This window comes from Lepisma saccharinum, chromosome 3, assembly GCF_977018435.1.
Source record: "Lepisma saccharinum chromosome 3, izLepSacc3.1, whole genome shotgun sequence".
NCBI classification, from domain to species: Eukaryota; Metazoa; Arthropoda; class Insecta; order Zygentoma; family Lepismatidae; genus Lepisma; species Lepisma saccharinum.
In genome coordinates this window covers 69,044,931-69,065,034 of record NC_139231.1, presented here as the reverse complement: position 1 = coordinate 69,065,034, position 20,104 = coordinate 69,044,931, and the positions used below count along the sequence as shown (strand labels likewise).

The following is a 20,104-nucleotide window of genomic DNA, read 5'->3' as shown; positions in this document are numbered from 1 at the left end:
ACGAGATGAGTTGTGGTCAGTCGGTCAGCTACCACGTGGGAGGCTCCGCGTGAGTGTTTAACCGAACACATCTCTGCTAAAATAATAATAATAATAATAATAATAATAATAATAATAATAATAATAATAATAAAAGAAAACTGCTCTGCGGCTCTCCAAGTCTCAAAGGGTACTTGGCGTCAACCCTGGGAGTGCATGCGGCCAGAGTATGGTGCTGATTTCGTCACGTCTATTGTGGCCGATTTTGATAATGCAGTGCCAGTGACCCATCCTTCACACCTCCTGCTTGCCTTTATTGTAGCACTGTGAAAAGCAAGGGGCACGAGAACACATGATGTTGAAAGATGAACTCTTCGGATAGTAGGTGACTAGTAAGAGCCAGACATTTTCTTGTATCCAATGCAGCCATTTCTCTGGTTGGCAACAAAAGTTGCCGTTGGCGATTCTAGCGAATCAAGTCATTCACAGGTACATTTTGAAGGGTAGATATTATGAAATGTCAGAGCGGCATCACACTGTGTTGAGGTTTTTCAAAAAGTCAGTGCTGTGGCAACAAGTAACCATCGGCGCTTCTAGTGTTAAGCTGTGAAAATAAATGTCGAATGAATTCTTGATATATTTAATCTTGTCTTGATGAAAAATTTAGTATGAGAATCATAAACTGTGTTTGATTAACATGATTGTTCATTTCTTCAACAGTGTATCTGCTGGTGGGACTCACCTTCATGATGCTAACACTGACAGTGTTCTACGACATCCCGCAGCTGAATCTTGGTCTGTTCTTCTTGATGCGATCTGACGAGATGACGTCAGATCCGGAAAAGATGCGTCTACAGACACCAGGGGCAATAGGACCCAACTACACGCAGCAGCTGGACGACGGTACCCCACGGCGGAGCGTCGTCAGGGTGAAATCAAGACGAGACGATTCCCCCAGTCCAGAGGACACGACACCAGTGCACGCACGCCCCTAACTCTCATCCAAAGGCCAGCCAGCATAAGGTGGCATTTCATGTTTCACCCGCAGGTTGTCAATATTCCTTGATGTTTACAACACCCATCAGTCACATCCTGTTGCCTTCTCCGCAGGGCGAGTGTTTTAGCTTTTGTTACAGCGTCGTGCAAGGGCTACGAGAAAGCAAGGTTCCCTGTGGAATGCTACAGCGTGCCGTTCGAAGGCCAATTGGCTTCAATTGTTGACTGACAAGAATCTCTTTATTTTTCTCGCATTGGGTGAGGGGACGGCAGCGTTTCGAACTAATGCGTAACTTCTTACAATAACCGTACTGCAGTACGATGAGTAACTGTAACTCAGTTCAGCTGTAACTCGTATAACAAAATTAACAGCTGCTTTAGCCAAGTTAGAATACATACAGGTAGGTTCATCTGGAGTGGTAAACGAGGGCTTATGAGAAATGACGTCGAATAAATGTGGGTTGACATGCACCAGCTGTCTTCACGAAATTCCGTGTAATATATCAACAATGAAAAGCAGTAATATGAATGAAAATTCACTTATGTCTAGATAAAGATTGATATATTTTAATAATTATTGCATTTCATTGTTTCGAGGTATAAATTAATAAGAATATCACAATACAATTCATGCAATCAAGGAAGCTGACGAAGCATGAATATGCAAAATGCATAGACATACTTTTCGATATACTTGAAGTATGTACAGCATACTGCAATTATATTGTGTAGATAAATAATTTTTTCCTCCTTGTTTTTGTGAACTATCGCTTTTTGGTAATTAAAAAACCACCTCCAATCTACTTCAGAAACAAATACTGTCGAAAGTTCCACAAGACACCAAGTAACAGATACATATCTGCAATCTGAATGTATTCAACTTTGATTTTTGTGCTTCGTAGCATTAGAACTTTACACTTCTTTTTAGATTTAAATTTTCGGTTTGTAAAGAATTCTCAATTCTTATCATTTCTAATACGAAAATATTTTTAATGTTTGAATGAAGAAAGACTTATTGACAATAAAATTGACTATGATCGTCAATTTTTCCAAGTGCTCTTTTTCTCTTTGGGAGTTTTCATGTGGTTGGAGGTTTTCACAGATTTGCACGAAACCATAGTTCTGACGTTATTATTAGAACAAAATACACCTCTATGAATTCTACCTTGACACGAAGTAAAAGACTAACGTACTTCAAGAGTTTTAGTTTTTTAAATCCATTTCTTAGAATATTTTATTTAAAAAAAATTACAATAACTGAGCTATTTTCCAACACGAGTTAGGGTCACTGAGTTACTACTGCAACGATGTAACTAAATCAGTTGCTTAAAAATAAGAAGCGAAGTTTGAAAACAATGGGGGACAACACACACTCGTGTGAAACTAAGCTACGTAAATGTAAGGAAGGAAATGTACATGACAAATAACAGCAGTGTTTCCCATCCCCCTACCCAACCCCGTCCATATTTTCGTGTTGTTATTCATCCGCCGACCACCACCATACATGTTATTTATGCTCTTCTGTGATTATGATTTTCGAATTCTTCTTCGGAAGAATTCGGACATTCAATTATGTCTTTATATAAAGACTATTTCATGTTTCATTGTATTATATTATTGTATTATAATAGCTTTATTATTGTATTGTGAGTTGTGAATAAATTGTACGCCTGTGTGTTAAATTCGGTCTTTATTCATTTGTTTTTAGAATTTTCTATTGAGCCCATTGTGCACAGCAACAATATATTATTTAATGAGCCCAAAGCTTTTAGTTGAGCGCTTTGGTAATCAACAAGAAATGCATGGTAACTTTGACTAAGTTTGCTAAATTCACCAGAATCAGGATTGCATGGAGACAACGTGCTGGAGTCTGACAGGATACATGAGTCAAGGGGTGGAAGATTGAACTGAATGATGGCAAGATCTTCATTGATGCTCTGGATGCAATTCTTCCACCTTCTCGCCCAGCTCAACAACTCTTTGAGACTTCCTCTTCAGGATGTTTACAAGCTCTGGGCTACTGGAACAGCTCTGTTGAGCGAGCGGACACTGGTGTCCAGAAACCTGGCACGCAGTGATTGAATTGGGCCGGTATGGCATACTGGTAGATAAAGCATACCGGCAGTAAATTTTTAAAATTGGCACTTATTTATTGGCACTCTTCCTCCGCCCCGCTGTTTGTCCCTTTAACAATTATTTGATTTGATTAATCAAAATTATTTAAAATGTTAAAAGGCAAAAATCAGGGACGTAACTAGGTTGATCAGTTCGGGGGGGGGGGGGCAAAACTTAAGATTTTTTTTTGTATCAAACCATTAAAAACTAACAAACTATTAATATACCATATAGGCCTACATATATGTACAGTCAGAGAAAGTAGTTCTTGGGCCACGAGACTTACGATATCGTAACATCTTAAAGCCTGTTGTCTATGCAACCAAAATAACAAAATTGTCGCTTAGGTTTGCCTGGCGGGCCTGGATTCTTGGGAACGATTGAGTATTGACAGCAGCGTGAGTCATACCTCCAGGCCCAGCCATAACCATAACAAACAACAGCTGGGTGCCGTGAGACCACCAGAAAAAGTTTCAGGAATTGGTTTCTTAACAACAGCTACTCGTAAGGAAATGTTGTTCTCTTTACTGATATTCGAGTTCATTGTCAAGAAAGTTCACTGAAATTGTGGTTTTCATCGAATCATCATCGCGCAACACACATGCTGTCAACCCAGAAGCCCTCGAGAAAGATTGGTGTTAAAAACAACTACTTGACAAATGATAAGACGAATCGATATTCATTAGTCCTAACTTAGAATTTTGTGTAAGGCATGGATCATCATGTCCTATCATCCATTTCATAGCTTCATTATTCATCCTCATCGCCTTTGTTGACGCAAGTGCTAGAAAAGCAATATAAAATAAGCAAAATTAAAAAATTAATAAATGACATTTTCAACTATTTCACGCAGCGACTCAGTTGCATGTAGACAAAGTTTCATTAATCGGGAACCAAGGGTCCCTCGTTCTGCTTAATTGTCATTTTCCCTCCACTTTGCCTGCCGCGATTAACCTGATGTTGATTAATGCAACATTAATTTTAAAAAAAAACAACGAAACAATCCACAAAGTCCACCAAAGCGGCGCATATTATTAGGTAAATTATGTGATATTATGCTAATTTAGAATTTAGTAATAAAATGGGAATTTTTGGGGGATTCAGTTAAGTGGCTGCACATTCATTACGTAATCGCGATATCATCAAATTGTACGAAGCATGTCTACACCTAAGTAAAGTGTCAGTCCCCGTCATAGGCGTGCGCAGACCCTCTGATTAGGGGGCAAAAGCCTTGATGATAGTTCAGGCGGGAAAGAAAAATGTAATATCATCTCACTTGTTTAAATTTTATTGCATTGATGGGTGTGTTTATATATACACCCCTCCTCCCCACACACATATACATACATACATATATATACAACACACACATATACCAACAGTAAAAATCATATAAATTGTCTCTCAAATGTGCACGTTCCTTTTCCTCCAAACAATTGTTCATGCACTTAAGAGAAAACCTTTCAGCAGCAGTACTTCTCTCCTTGGTAATTTAAAATGCACTACAGAAAACAAATTGCGAACGAAGCGAGCAATAAATTTTCAGATCCAAATTTTTGCAAAATGAAAACAATATTGATTTAATATGGCGAAAAAAATTTATGGAGCGCCATATTATTCTCTTTCACAATTTTTTTCATTTAGATCGTTTGGCGTTTGGGTAAGGATTGCCACATCTACCCCTTAGAAAACGAATGTCAACCAAAAAGTACGTTTTAACATGTATAATTTGATTTCGCTCATGATAATTTACATTAATTAATATAATGAGGATGCAGGAATGCGATAATTTCAAATTCAAGAGGTGTCTTTTGAGGGGGCAACACTATTATCGGGGTAATATGTCCCATGGAAAAATACCTTGCTTGTCTCTTCGTGAAAAAAATCTGCGGACGTTCATGATTAGGGGGGCATTTGCCCATCCCCTTGCCCCCCTGTGCGCACGCCTATGGTCCACGTGATGGTATATGTAGCGCAAATCCAGGGCTTTAAGATCAAATTTGTTTTGTAATTGTTTTTATTAGTAATTACCTCAGTTTTCTTCCTCTGAAGTTAAATTACCTATTCATGACGACGATTTATGATTACATTAAGGCCGTACTAAAGGCAATTTTGTGGTAATTTTTCGATAACAGATGGCAGCACCGTTTGCCATGACAACCGAGGGCTATGTTTCCAGATCTCCGCGTAAATATAACCAAGGTAGATACATACAGGTAGGTCGATTAGGGTACTCGATGTGAGATGACGCCATATTGGTTAGAGGTGAGTTAGTGAATTAAAGAAAATAGTAGTAAATCAGGGAAATTGATAATCTTGAGATTTTTAGTTATATGTTCTTCTTACAGAAATAAGCAATATATCATCAGTGGAAGGTAGTAATAGTCGAAATATTAATATAAAATCCGTTGTTTTATATTAAGTATTTGTTTTAATATTCAGAACGCAGAGAAGAAAATACAATAGTAAGTGTAGTTAATTCAAACACGAAACGGACCAAGTGAGGACAGTAATTGAAATAGTTGAAAACATTTTGTGAATACGTTTGAAGCAAATGCTGCGTTTACTCAGGCACGTATCCAAGGGGGCTCAGGGGGCTAGAGCCCCCCCCCCCCCCGACAGTTTTCGGTTTACACTAGATAAAATGAGGCTTTTTGGTTTCTTGTGTGTGTGAAATAAAATAATGTGACGAAAATTTAAGGAGAGAAATAATTATCGAGGCAAGGTAAAATTGTGTATAACCCTGTAATTGATAATAGCACGTGTCCAATGTGGGGATAAGGGGGTTCAAGCCCCCCCCTCAGGAAGTGTTTCAGTTTACACTATATAAAGTAGGTTTTTGCCTTCTTGAATAATGTGACGATAATTTAAGGAGAGTAATAATTATCTAGGCAAGACAGAAAATGTTCTATAACCCTGTTATTGATAATAGCATGTATCCAAGATGGAGATCAGGGGGGTCGAGCCCCTTCCAAGGGAAATCTTTCAGCTTACACTAGATAAAATTAGGTTTTTGGTTTCTTGAAAGATGCGACGATAATTTAAGGAGATAAATAATTATCGGGGCAAGATAGAGAATGTTCCATAACCATATTATTGATCATAGCACGTATGCATGCAAGGTGGAGATCAGGGGGCTGAGTCCCCGCAGGTAATGTTATCAGTTTACACTGGATAAATTCGTTTTTTGGCTTCTTGAATAATGTGACGATAATTTAAGGAGAGTAATTATCGAGGCAAGACGGAGAATGTTCTATAACCCTTTTATTGACAATATTGCACGTAAACTTTTTTTGCGTTTTCATTGTTGTTGTCGAAATGAGCGCGATCTTTGTGTAAAGATTTGTCATCGTTTGGAAGCTGCACAACAAAGCGTGCCATGAGTAGGACGATTCTTTGTATTATTTATTCTTTGGAAAGCGGGAAAGGAAACGTTCTTAAATAAGAGGTGTAGTCGAACCACTGAGTTGAAGGTCGGCCTCCGGCCTCACACGGCCTCAACCTCGCAAGGCTTCTGGAGGCCGAGGCCTGGCCTCCGGAGACTGGACATCTCTGATCTGAACTGTCAAGAAGTTGGCCAATTTCTTCTACAGTTCATGGGAAATCCTGTGTGTTAAGGGGGTTCTAAAGCCATGTTAAAGCATAGGCCCAAATTTGAAAATATAATCGTACAACTAATATAGATTCGGTAAGGAAGAAATTTTCCTATATAAAAGATTGTTTTATTCACTAAAAAATGTGAGCCTTATAATTTTGTTACGATTGAAGGTATATAACTAAATAACAGAAAATAAAAGGTCTCCGTCATGTTCAAACTTCTGCGTACAGATGGCGCTGAAGTGGTAGTTTTGTCAATACCGGTGCATTTTTTTCTTTTATGACTAGTATGGAAGATTTCGTGGTGAAACAAAGATCACATTTTCTTCCCGCAAGCATCTGAAATACTATGTGAAAAAATTAAAACATTTATTACCTTCAGAGAGTAGTTCTTATCATTAAAAATTTTGAAGTGGCGTTTCGTCGCAATATACTCCGTGGTGCAGATTTTAGTCAACACTGTTGCCGATATTTCACGCCGTGTTTTCTAACGATATGATCAATACAAGTGCGTCGAAATCGTGAAAGTTAAACCAAGTTACCAGAGAAAAACGAATCCAGTACATGTTGGAAGAAGGAAACATTGGAAAAAACTGAAAGGTAATCCATCAAAAGCAAAACGTTTGCAATATGCAAGAGTGATGCAGAATGTATGATTTATTTATATGTTGAGGAAATACCTTCCGATATAATTTCTGTGAGAATATCGCTTCAACGTCTCAACCTTTACAACGCAGCACGCATTTTTCCTTACAAACAAAGTTCATAATTCTTTGCAATTGTAAAATCAGAAGAGAATGTTATATAAAATTAGGCATAATGCAGATATTACAGTTTTGTGATTATTACTAGAGCATGAAATACCTTGATATAGATTATATTCTGGCATTAAATCGATATTGCACAAAATGCTCTACTATCGTTCCTGGGAGGTTATTTTCGTATTTCACTGGTGCTATTCAAATGTACGTACATCGGAATTTGTATTACAAATCAGTCGTTCATTATAGTTTCACTTTGCCCTTGTACAAGGTTGGAACGAGTCGTTTCTAACCTGTTTTGAACACGATTTTTCTCTTTTATGTTTTTGAAACTTGAACACAGTTCATAAAGCTCGCAAATGTTAAATGCATTAAGTAGGTTAAGCTGTTAGGTTGGATTGGAATAGATTTAATGTGAGATCCCCGAATTTTGTGCAAGTTCTGGACAACGTTCTGTTATCTTATTTCACAGAATCAGATCAGAAAACCGGTTTCGTAAGCTGTATAAAACATTTCGGTTTTCTCGTCCTTTCATAATTTTGAACGCCTTGTAATGGTAGTGCAGCATTTCCAATAAGTTATGTATTTAAAGTGTAAAAGTACACCCTAACAGCTAAAAAAGTAAAGTCCTAACAGTCTACCAAACAATAGTTTGCGTGTTTACTGAGAATTTACAAATTAGTATAGATTAGTAAATATTAGAAGTTCGCATATTTTACAAGTGCAAGGCCAATCATTTATTTGTGGGTAAGATTGATTGATTTTCAGAGAAATCATAATTTATCCACATTATGTTACGAATATTTGATTCAATAACCTACTGAAGTCCAAGTCATATTCATAGGAGTGCGCACGGGGGGGAGGCAAGGGGGGCTCACGGACGTTCGCAGATTTTTTCCACATAGGGACAAGCAAGATATTTTTCCGTGGGGCATATTACCCCGATAATAGTGCTGCCCTCTCAAAAACACCACTTGAATTTGAAATTATCGCATACTTGCGTCCCTCCATTACATAATAATTCATGTAAATTACTATGACTGAAATCAAATTATACGTGTGAAATATATACTTTTAGGTAGATATTCGTTTTCGAAGAGGGAGGTGTGGTAATTCTTGCCCCCCTTCTAGACGTTCCATGCCCCTACATTATTATATTTCCAACTAAAAATTTAGTGTAGATGAATCTTATGACTTATTAAACGATATTATTCGAGAAAATGAAGTATTTCAAGCCGATGAAAATTCAAAGCAACTACGGGGAAGGGGTTGCAGTGGCGCAACCACAAGGGGGCAGAGGGACATTGCCTTATCCCAACCTTGGACGGAAATCAATTCTAGGAGGGCAAACATTGAAGTAAGAGAAAGTGAAACTAGCTGAAATTAAGAGTAGCAGGACAATAGGATACTCAAAATGGAATTAGTTTTCACGTCTTTCTATCATCATTTTTTCCAGACGGCCTGGAGCACTTGTAGGGTGTCACAGAAGGGCAATTGCCCCTAGACTTCAAATTTTATATACAAACAAAAATACATTTCGTAAAATTTTGTTGCTCGCAATATCTGCTTTTCTTACAGTCTTGTCAAGTTCATAGTCATAGCTAGGGGATGGCGGGAGATGTCCCTGGACGCTGAACAATCTGAATGAGAAGAATTGTAAAAGAGAACGCCCTGGCATCCCGTGATTTTTTTTGCGCCATATTAAATCAATACAGTTTTCACTTTGCAAAAATTTGGATCGTGAAATTTTCTTGCTCGCTTCGCTCGCAATTTATTTTCTGTAGTGCATTGTAAATTACCAGAGACAGTGTGAGAATAATTAAGTACATCAGACAGTAGCTCCTGTAACAGCTTGGTTTGCAGGAAAAGGAGCGCGCATATTTCAAAGACAATTTATAACATTTTTGCTATTGGTTTGTTATGGGTGGAATGAATTGATTATGTAATGTATATAAAGAATATGTCATATACACACACGTACACATATACCCATCAATGCAATAGAACTAAAACAGTTAGATAAAGTGAAGTTTTCTTTCCCGACTGAACTTTCAAGGCTTTTGCCCACCCCCTAATCAGAGGGTCTGCGCATGCCTATGGTCATATTTAACATGCACTGTAAAGATAGATCTGAGTCACTGAAGTGATCTGATACCGTGAATCAAGCCTTGCATAATTCTGTTATAAAAGGACCACTTCGTTAACCATTATGGTGCAGTTTAGATCAATTATATTCACATCCACTTACACAACATCTCTAAGTTGTTTTCATTTTATTATTAACTCAACTTGTCTGTGGTTGTAACAATGTAATGAAAATGATTTTTTTCATCTTTGTTAAGTCCATAGTCTCATACACCATATTGACAATATTTTTATTTGCTCCTTTTGCAGATGAACATTTGAGAATCTATTTGATGTGTCTTCTAAGAATACCTTGAAATTTGTAAAAAGGTCAACAGATTTGACTAACAATGGCAACCCAATACCGTGGAAGTTTGTGGATATGCTTCTATGGAATAAAAATCGTCTGTGTGGATTGTTTGAACCGTACACAATTTGCACATTACATGGTTGGATGGTGATGGTTTACAAGATATCAAGAGTCCAAAATATACTCAAAAAATGATATTGCAAGCCTTCTTAATATCTGGTTGCAAGTAGCCAGGAATTGGGAACGGTATATTTCAGAAACTGAAAATAATGCGAATGGTATAACTTGTTTGTCTTGTCTGTCAAGTTATAGCACACATTCCTTGAAATTTTTGCTAGTTCCAATTTTGAAGGGTATTTGCCCAAAATCTTAGGATATTCATTGCTTTCTGAATGGAATGATGATTTCAAGACAGCAAGAAGCATACGCATCTATGAGAGAACCACATAATGTTGCAGGATGGGCAAGAAGGAGAATGAAGTTACATTGAAAGAAAAATGTTAATGTGAATTTATACGTATATCCCGAATATATAATTTTAGTAGTCCCTTCATGCAATGATTTTTGAATGATTTGAATTTTATTCTAATGGTAATTATTACCATATTGTATCTTAGAAAACTTCTCACAATTCTTATCTGAGTATCTTATCTAAGATATCGACAGTGTGTGGAAAGTTACTTTTCAAAAGTAATTCAAAGTTAATCACTTGAGAAATTAATTCAGTTATAATTACTGTAGCTTTAAAACGTATCTAATTTAGTTACTATTACAATTACTTTATTCTAGATTAGTTATATCTTGTAAGACATGGTTCAGAACATGAAATGCAAGCGCACTATTCATTTCATCATAGATGACCACCAACAACTTAGCATTAAGTTTCATAAGTAGGTGCCAAAAGCGAAAGTGTTGGGAAATCGCATCGTTCCGCACATCATCCCGTACGAACGTGCACACTAGTGACCTCTTTACACGCCCTTTGAACTACTTAGAGGTCTACCAGCCACATTTCACATTTACCACATTATAAAGCATGGCACATTTCACAGTTTAACCTGGAGAACGGTGTTTGAATTATTGTGGCACTTACAGCGTTTACCAATTTTAGTCTTCAATTATAACTGCTGGTGTCCGTATTGGAGTGGTTAGAACAGTGCGTTACGACGCTAGGAGTCTCTGGTTCGAATCCCGGCATGGGTGTGCTTTGTATGTGATCCTTCATAAGTTTCATCATTTATCACTCGTTCTCATCTTTGCGATTAGACAAAAATGACAGAAAAGCGTAGTAAAATAAACTAAATCAATCAACCATATAATTATAACTAAGTTAATATATTTTATATGTAAATACAGAGGCAATAAAATCCACATCTTTTACTTAAAGATGAAAAAATAATATTTTATTGTATTTTTGTTGAGCAATCAATATATTATTCAGAATTACTGTTGAACTGTGGTATCAATGAGGATTGTTGGAGATTATATATGTCGAAATTATTCTAATTAAAATACACTTGGAATAGATAAATTCTAGTTCTTGGCAATAAATAAGATTGTTCTCATGGTCTCACGATTTCAATAATCACTATTTCATCCAATCTTTCAGGCGAGGATATGATTGAACAAATTGTAAAAATGGAACAGAAGAAAATTCCTTTCTATGCGAAAAAATAGTAATTGTACACTTCAGTTCACATCAATTGGTACATACTTCAACTGTTCGACCCTATGAAGAGTGACACTTTATGTGAACAGGAGTGTATAACTAACTTTGAACTTAGTTACTAGTTAGGTGGAAAAATAACTGAATTTCAGGTACTAATTTCATAAAGTAAGTAGTTTACAGTTAATGTTACTCGAAAATGTTACAGTTACTTCCAAAGACAGCTGCTGAACATACCAGTATAATTCGTGAAGAACTGTGAAACAGGACTTTGGACATTGTGCAGAGGCAACGTGTGTAAAATTGTACTTAAGTATTTTGAAACGAACAATCAATCACTCTGTTGCTCGTTTACCTTTATTCCCGGTTCTCAAATAAAGGCCTCCCCGATGGCGTAGTGGTAAAGTCGTCGCCTTGTAGCTACTCAAGAGGTTCGATACATGGTGGAGGCGCATTGCACAGTGGTTCGGATCCCACTTTAAACGGTAGGTCCAGTCCTGATTAGCCTTTCTGTGCGGGCTTAAGACATCAATTTAAGGTTTTCAAATAAATAATTTTCTTAAAGTATAGTAATTTGAGCTTTAATTTCCATTGTAACACTGTTAAGCCTTGTTTCCATGTCATTGAAATGTTGACGAAGGAAAGCTTTTATAGTATAAAAAAATATACATAAAAACGTAACGTTTCCACCCTCTAACAGGGTCTTCTTCAGACGAATATTCACAATTGACAATAAGCAAAGATTATTTGGTCTTATCGTCATCCTGAGAAAATGGAACACTTTTTTGTATCAATTGTAATTCTGCAAGAAAAATACATTAGGAAACTGAAATTTACGGCCTCGTGGAAAAATTAACATTACTACTTTTAAGCATTTTTCAACAATGTTTATAATTGAAAAAATTGAAAATGTGTTTTATCTTTAATTTCATTTTACTAATATAGGGTGCGGAAAATAATAATGCAAATGGCATTTCAACAATGAAAGCACGGTGCGTTGCGTTTTGAACGGTCGCTCCATACACAAGAAAAGAACTTCTCTGGTGCAAGCGAACGAAGGCAAGTCTCTGCGCAAGTAGTGACGCGAGACGGCTCTACCAATGAACACGTGAGAGGGAACGGGATTGCGCGGAACGGCGGAAAGCTGCTCTAGTTACCAGCTTTCGCAGCATCGTGTACTGCTGCGCTCTGCCCACTCGACCCCCCCCATTCTCTGCCGCTATGTGCAGCCTTGCTGCAGCCGAGATAGTTGGGACAGAGTATAAAGTCTCCAATCAAAAGTAGAAAGTACTGTAATACAAAATGAAGTGTATAGTCAACATAGGCACGTATCCAGAAATTCCTTTCGGGGGGAGGGGGGACAATATATTTTTAAGGGGTATAGATAGAACCTCACAGGTGTATATTTAAGGCCAGTGGTGCCCTTTTGGTGGCAAAACGGGGAAAGGGGGGGGGGGCAAGGAAAGTTTACTTTCTCTTGGTAGACAAGGCCTAGCATTAAGAGGCCATAGTGCGGAGGCAAAAAAATGGGGAGCAACTGTCCCCTAAATAGTAGCCACCGTTTAAGGCTGCCATTTTTATCACGTGTTTGTCCGTTTCTTCTCATTAGGCATCAAAACATATTTGGTATCTTTGAGTGTCTTCGTGTCTTCACGAAGCTGTTACACAATGGATGGACAATCCACTCGACGATGCGAGATTCAAACTGTGGGCTGTGAACTGGATGCACACAGTTCTCGAATATTTCTCCCTGATTCGAGCCTGAACACCACTAATGTGTCTTGTCTTCCCATGTATGCAGTTCTTATAAAAGCTGAAACCTACCAAATTGTTCATATTCAGGCCTAAGCACTCGCAAGTGTTCAAAATTGTCCGTCACAGTTTCCGCAGTCTTGTCATATATCGGCACGAAACAAAGGAAGTCTTCTCGAACACAGCTGGATCGAGAAACAATTAATGCACAGTGAAAACCCTTCCGATCCCAACACATCTAATGTTTCGACTTCCAATGATAAAATGCTCACTCATTTATCTCCAGTGGCGTGATGAGGGTCATAACCCTCCTTTGGCCCAGAATTTCTAAAAAAAAAATGAACGTCAAAGGCAGAGAAAGATGGCAAAATGAAGACTGACTACCGAAAAAAAGTATACGTAACCCCCCCGCCCCCCTTCGAAAATCCTGGGTATGCCAGTAGAGCAACGGCACGACATGCCAGAAACCCTGGTTCGGGTACTGGCAGAGCCTGAAAATTCCGCTAAAATGTCTACATATGCAACATCTTCCTGCTTTCTCTTCTCGACATTCATATAATTTTCGGCTGTCCCTTTGTAGTGGTTAAGTGTTTGAGTGTGTGTCGAACCCAGTTGGCTTAAATAAAAGTCATTTTTATCCCATGAAAGTCTCGGACTGCATACACGAAATTTGGCCCGGGCACAAATAAAATTACAGTTGATCTGTGCAACTTATTTATGTCTTAATAAACCGCCCCAATATCCGGTACTCCTGAAATATTCACTTTAGACCTTCGATCTCTTCGGCTCATGTCCCGAACTAGCACTACACTGAGGCTCCTAGAGTTCCACAGACGACATATCTTCAACTTTGGACACGAACTAGAAGTAGACTTCGGTAGTTTACGGGAAATTGTCTCACTAGTCCTCTCCATTTTCTAATTACTAACAGATTCTGTTGTAGCTACTGATCAACCGGGAAATAGAAGCCGGGTATTTACGTCTTCATTATACCTATTTTAGAAAGGGCCTAACATGAAAAAGCTCTCTCCCGTGACGGCAGAACACTATGTTGCTAAAGTGTTGTGCGATAAGTGACACCCATTCGGGAAAAATGGCGTGTTCCGTTGAGCTACTGTTCTTATGGTAGGATTACGTTACGTTAAGAAAACATAGTTTATTTCGTTTTTTTCTCGATTTCCATACTCGACCGCCAATTATTACATTATTCATGATTAGGAGTTCACAATTAGTGAGTAGGCGAAATTTCATAGAAATTGGAGAGTGGTCCGGAATTGTAAACTCGTTCCGTATATATATATATAAGACACACATATGTACGACATGCATGCATATGTATCCCCTTCTCTCTTACACTCCTGAGTTCCCTTTCCTTTTCATCCTTTACTCCCTAATGCCTTCTTCTATCTTTCTTTCTCAGTTGTTACATCTTTCTCCCTTTCACTTTCTCTCGTTCCATTCTTCAAATGTTTCTCTTAACTGCCATGCACAACACATCACATGTATGTGTATGTCAGGTCCGTAGCTAGGGGGGGGCAGGGGGGGCAGTTGCCTCCCCTGAGAGCCTGCCTTGCCCCCCCTGTGAAAAGTGCAGTACACATTCCTACCTAGAATTCTCACTAATCTTTACAATTATATCATGTGTTACTCTAGCAACATAAAGACACTTATTGATTTTGTGATTTATTAGGGTGTATATAGGCCTCCCCGATGGCACAGTGGTAGCGTTGTCGCCTTGTAATCAAGGGGTCCCGGGTTCGATACCCGGTGGAGGCACATAGTGGTTCGGATCCCACTTTAAAACTGTAGGTCCAGGCCCGATTAGCCTTACTGTGCATAAAGTGGACTTAAAACACCAAATCAATCAAACAATCAATCATTATTAGGGTGTGTGGGATTCCGTATAATGTCGTATCAGGATTGGGGGAAAATTCCCTCCCAGATTCAAACTTCGGGAAATGATTTCGCAATTTTCAGTATCTAGAACAGTTGTGACATTTTGAGTAGTCTTATATTAAAAGCGCCTAATGTGTTCGGAAGTTTTTCTTGGATGTGTTGCTATGAACTTGGAACTGCTTAATTTTTTTTGTTTCCCAAGTCTACCTTTTGATAATAGTTATTCATGTGGTAGAGAGAGGAGGGAGTGGATATTTGATTTTTGTTACTTTCCTTTGCTTTTCTGCCACGTAGCTAATCGCAACAATGAGTGATGACGTGAAATTGATGAAGATACACTCATAAACAGTGCCGCAACCACAGGGGGCAGAGGGAAATGTCCCCCCCCCCCTACCTTGGACCGAAATCCATTCTAGGGGAAGCAAACATTGAAGTAAAATAACAAGCCTAGGAGAATATAAGAATAGCAGGACAATTGGATACTCATGATGGAATTAGTTTTTACGTGTTTCTTGCATTTTTCTTCCAGACGGCAAAAGGCACCTTCAAGGGGGACAGAGGGGCAATTGCCCCCCCCCCCCCGATTTCAAATTTTATATAAAAAAATACCTTTCGTAAAATGTTCTTGCTCGCTTCGCTCGCATTCCCTTTTGTTCTTATAGTCCAAGCTCGGAGCCATAGCTATGAGGCGGCGAGAGTCGGCCCTGAGAGCCAAACGATCTATGCCATGGCGTCCTGTAAAATTATTTGCGCCCTATTAAAACAATTTATTTCTATGAAACTTAATATGAAATATTAATGATTACACTGTAATCCAAGAACTCATTGATCAATCAAGGGATTCCAATTTGTTTGTCATGTGTCAAAACATGCATTTCAACTATGATGTAATACAATTCACACAATATTTTGCAAAATGGTTAACGTAACCAGTAGACAAACATTGTCTGTAGTGATGCAAGAGACTCCCCTTTGAAGGAAATAGATTCCGTGGTGGACTAAGGGACCCATGTTTTCATGTACATGTACAAAAAACTATATTACAAATTTTTACACAATTCATCAAGTGTAGATAATATGTAACCATTATTATTTAATTAATTCGATTTTTCTTGCATAACACAACAGAATAGTGTTGTTGGATTGTCGTTAGATTCCCTTGTGCGTAAAAATCATTCATACTGGAAACTAGAGGGAATCATTATGAAGCATGATTTATAAATGGCTCCCTTAATCAGTTCTGCAGATAGGCCCAAATCTGTTGGTACATATTAATCGCCTATTAACATTATCGACCTGTAAATATCAAGTAGATACAGTCCCTATTAGCCTATTTATGTTAAACTTTATATTCTTTAGCAGTCTGGAAAGGTCATATCGAAATATTGCTATTTAATGTTGCTCGAAGTTTTTTTTATATTCGTTGAGTTTCAAAATATCATCCCTTTTCTGTTACTTATCTCTTTTGGGGACGGGGCAAATGCCTCTGTGTACCCAGCTATATTTGCCAATGTGACGCAATGTATTAAAAATTTGCCCCCTCTAGGATTGACTTTGCCCCCCCTGCAAAGAATTCCTGGTTACGGGCCTGGTGTATGTGCGTTTGGTGTCTTCCCTCTTCCTTTTCAAATCTATTCTCGCATCTTGTTCCACTTCTTTGTCTCCGATGGACACAGTTATTTCAAGCAAGTGTTTGTGTGCGCGCAGCCATACACTCTAATCACATTTTGTCCTTCTTGTCAATGTAGTGAAATAAATGTGAATTTGTTACGTCACATTTTGTTCTTCAAGTGCAAAAATACAAGGCACATACCTACTCCACGTTATATATTATGGGACACTGATAGAAATTGTGATGGTAGACAATGTTGAAGGGTTAAATTACTTTTGTAATTTAAATCCATGTTCCTGATCATACAGAGGCTGATTCATTTATATTGAGCCGAATTCAATGTGCCACTGTACCATGCAAGCGCAACGCATCGCCGTGAGATTGCCCCGAGGCAAGTAACAGTATCTCGTTAGTCACGCAGTAGAGCAGTGTGGTCGGGCGTAGTCTGATGCCGCCGAAACTGAACAGATTCTGGGAGAGGTACATTGTTGCCCTTTCCGACAGTAAGTTCACGGCGTCGCGCATCGTAGAAATGTGTAAAGTGTGTAATTTTCGTGTAGGTCGTGCCACTGTGATTCGTATTATATGGAAATATGCGGCACAGAGTCTTGGGCCCACCACACCTGCGCGAGCAGCTAGAAATAGGGATGGCCAGATCCGGATCCTCGCGGATCCGAAATCCGGATCCGGTTGGTTCCGGATCTAAAATTTTTCGGATCCGGAATTTTCAGATCCGGATCCGGTACTATCGGATCCGGATCCAGAACTTTCGGATCCGGATCCAGAATTTTCGGATCCGGATCCAGAATTTTCGGATCCGGATCCAAAACTTTCAGATCCGGATCCAAAACTTTCGGATCCGGATCCGGTAATATACCTGCTAATATACATATATATATAATATACATACATACACATATATATATAATATACATACATACACATATATATATATAATATACATACATACACATATATATATATAGTGTGTGTACGCGCGTGCGCGATTTGTAATTAATTAATACACTTACAAGGGAGGTCTAAGTCTCCCCCTCCGATTTCCATGAAACTTGGCAGGTGTATAGAGCCCCCCCCCCTTCAATTGTCAAGATGAGGAGAAATTGAAGTGAGGATCTGACCCCGAAACCACGTAAATATGGCATAGGAAGAAACAGGGGGCATAGGGCCTCTCTATACACCTGTCAAATTCCATGGAAATCGGAGGGGGACACAGGGGTCAGATGATCGACACGTCAATTTGTACCCATCTTGATATTTGAGGCTGGTTTTGCCCCCTAAAACAGTTTTTTTAGCCGAAACAAAAAAAAAACACGTATTTCTTCCTTTGGGCCCCTCTATACACCTAACACGTTTCATGGAAATCGGAAGGGAACACAGGGGTCAGATCCCCACTTCAATTTGTCCTCATCTTGACATTTCAGGGGAGGTTGCCCCCTAGAACAGATTTTTAGCCGAAACAAAAAAAAACACGTATTTCTTCATTTGGGTCTGTTTATACACACACCTGCCAAGTTTCATGGAAATCGAAGGGGGACACAGGGGTCAGATCCGCACTTCAATTTGTCCTCATCTTGACAATTGAGTGAGTTTTGCCCTGTAAAACCGTTTTTAGCTGAAACAAAAAAAAACACGTATTTCTTCCATGGGCCCCACTATACACCTGCCAAGTTTCATGGAAATCGGAGAGGGACACATAGGTCAAATGCACACTTAAATTTGTCCTCATATTGACATTTGAGGGGGGGTTGCCTCCTAAAACAGTTTTTTTAGCCGAAACAAAAAAAAAAAACGTATTTCTTCATTTGGGCCCGTTTATATAAACACCTGCCAAGCATCATGGAAATCGGAGGGGGACACAGGGGTCAGATCACTCACTTCAATTTGTCCTCATCTTGACATTTGAGGGGGTTTTGCCCCTAAAACCGTTTTTTAGCTAAAACAAAAAAAAACGTATTTCTTCGTTTGGGCCCCACTATACGCCTGCCAAGTTTCATGGAAATCGGAGGGGGACACTTAGATAACCTCCCTTGTTAGTCTTACACTTTGTAATTATATAACACTGCATATATTATAATGTTTTATTTTAATTTGTAAAACTGTAAGTGTAGAACAATTGCATAATTTTTGTATAACATTTCTATTTTGTTATATGTGTTAAAGGTTTCATTCTGGAATGGAATGTCTCATATTTATGCGTGTTTCAATTTCCAATACATTCGAATGAATGCATATTCGTTTCAATGGCATTTACAAAATCACCTCTGACATTTTATGTTAAACAAGTAAGATTATTTTTGTGCACGTGTGTGTCAGCCGATGCGTAGCAAAGTGTTTTAGGAACAACACTTGAAACAAGATCATAATACCGTTTAAGGTGTGGTAATATTGTAATGGGATTGAGATACGAAACTCTCGGATCCGGATCCAAAAAATCCGGAATTTTCGGACCCGGTTCCGGATCCGGAATTTTCGGATCCGGATCCAGATCCGGAACTTTCGGATCCGGATCCAGATCCGAAACTTTCAGATCCGGAACTTTCGGATCCGGATCCAGATCCGGAACTTTCAGACCCGGATCCGGATCCGGAATTTTCGGATCCGGATCCAGATCCGTAACTTTTGGATCCGGATCCGAATGGATCCGGATTTTTCGGATCCGGATCCGTTTGGCCATCCCTACTAGAAACCGGCCTCCCGTGAAGAGGACCCTGCCGCTATTGCATGTTGTTCGGCGTATGGCGACCTCCAAAAATCCCCCCAAACAGCGTGCAATGGCCAGCAAATGCCGCACATCGCAGGCCTCAAAGTCATTCACAAGAGCAGTGTGCACGCCCTGAAACCGTGTCATGTGGCTGAGCGAAAAAGGAACTGCAAGAGGCTCTACGAACGTCATCTAGCGGGTGATCGGTGGAAGTGGAACAGGAAACTGGAATTTCTGCAATTCCCTTCTCTGACATCCCTGTCAACAGTCCAGATGCCAGTCCAATGGACTATTGTGCTTTCGGACTCCTAAAGCGGCGCCTGTCCCATCGTCGAGTCCGCACCATCTCCTGCCTGTGGAAAGCCTGTAACGAGGAGTGGGATGCAATACCCACGGTCCAGCTGCAACGCAGTCTCCTGCAATGGAAACTCCGATGCCGGGAAATAGTCAATAGTGGTGGCCTGCAGATCGAACACAACCGGTGGTGGAAACACGGCATTTCCTAGGTAGGTGGCACATTCGAATTCGGCTCAATATAAATGAATCAACCTCTGTATTATTTTCATCATATGAA

General features: G+C 39.0%; 1 protein-coding gene across 2 annotated transcripts in view; it reads left to right on the top strand.

The window, feature by feature from the left end:
* LOC145985107 (potassium channel subfamily K member 6-like) overlaps positions 1 to 2,651 on the top strand; it is a 241,005-nt gene extending 238,354 nt beyond the window's left edge. For both annotated transcript variants that reach the window (XM_083118716.1, XM_083118715.1), the window contains exon 4: positions 700 to 2,651. In XM_083118716.1, coding sequence (XP_082974842.1) covers positions 700 to 974 — 275 coding nt within the window. In that variant the 3' untranslated portion in view covers positions 975 to 2,651. The remainder of the gene's footprint in view (positions 1 to 699) is intronic.
* Positions 2,652 to 20,104: the final 17,453 nt, after the last annotated feature.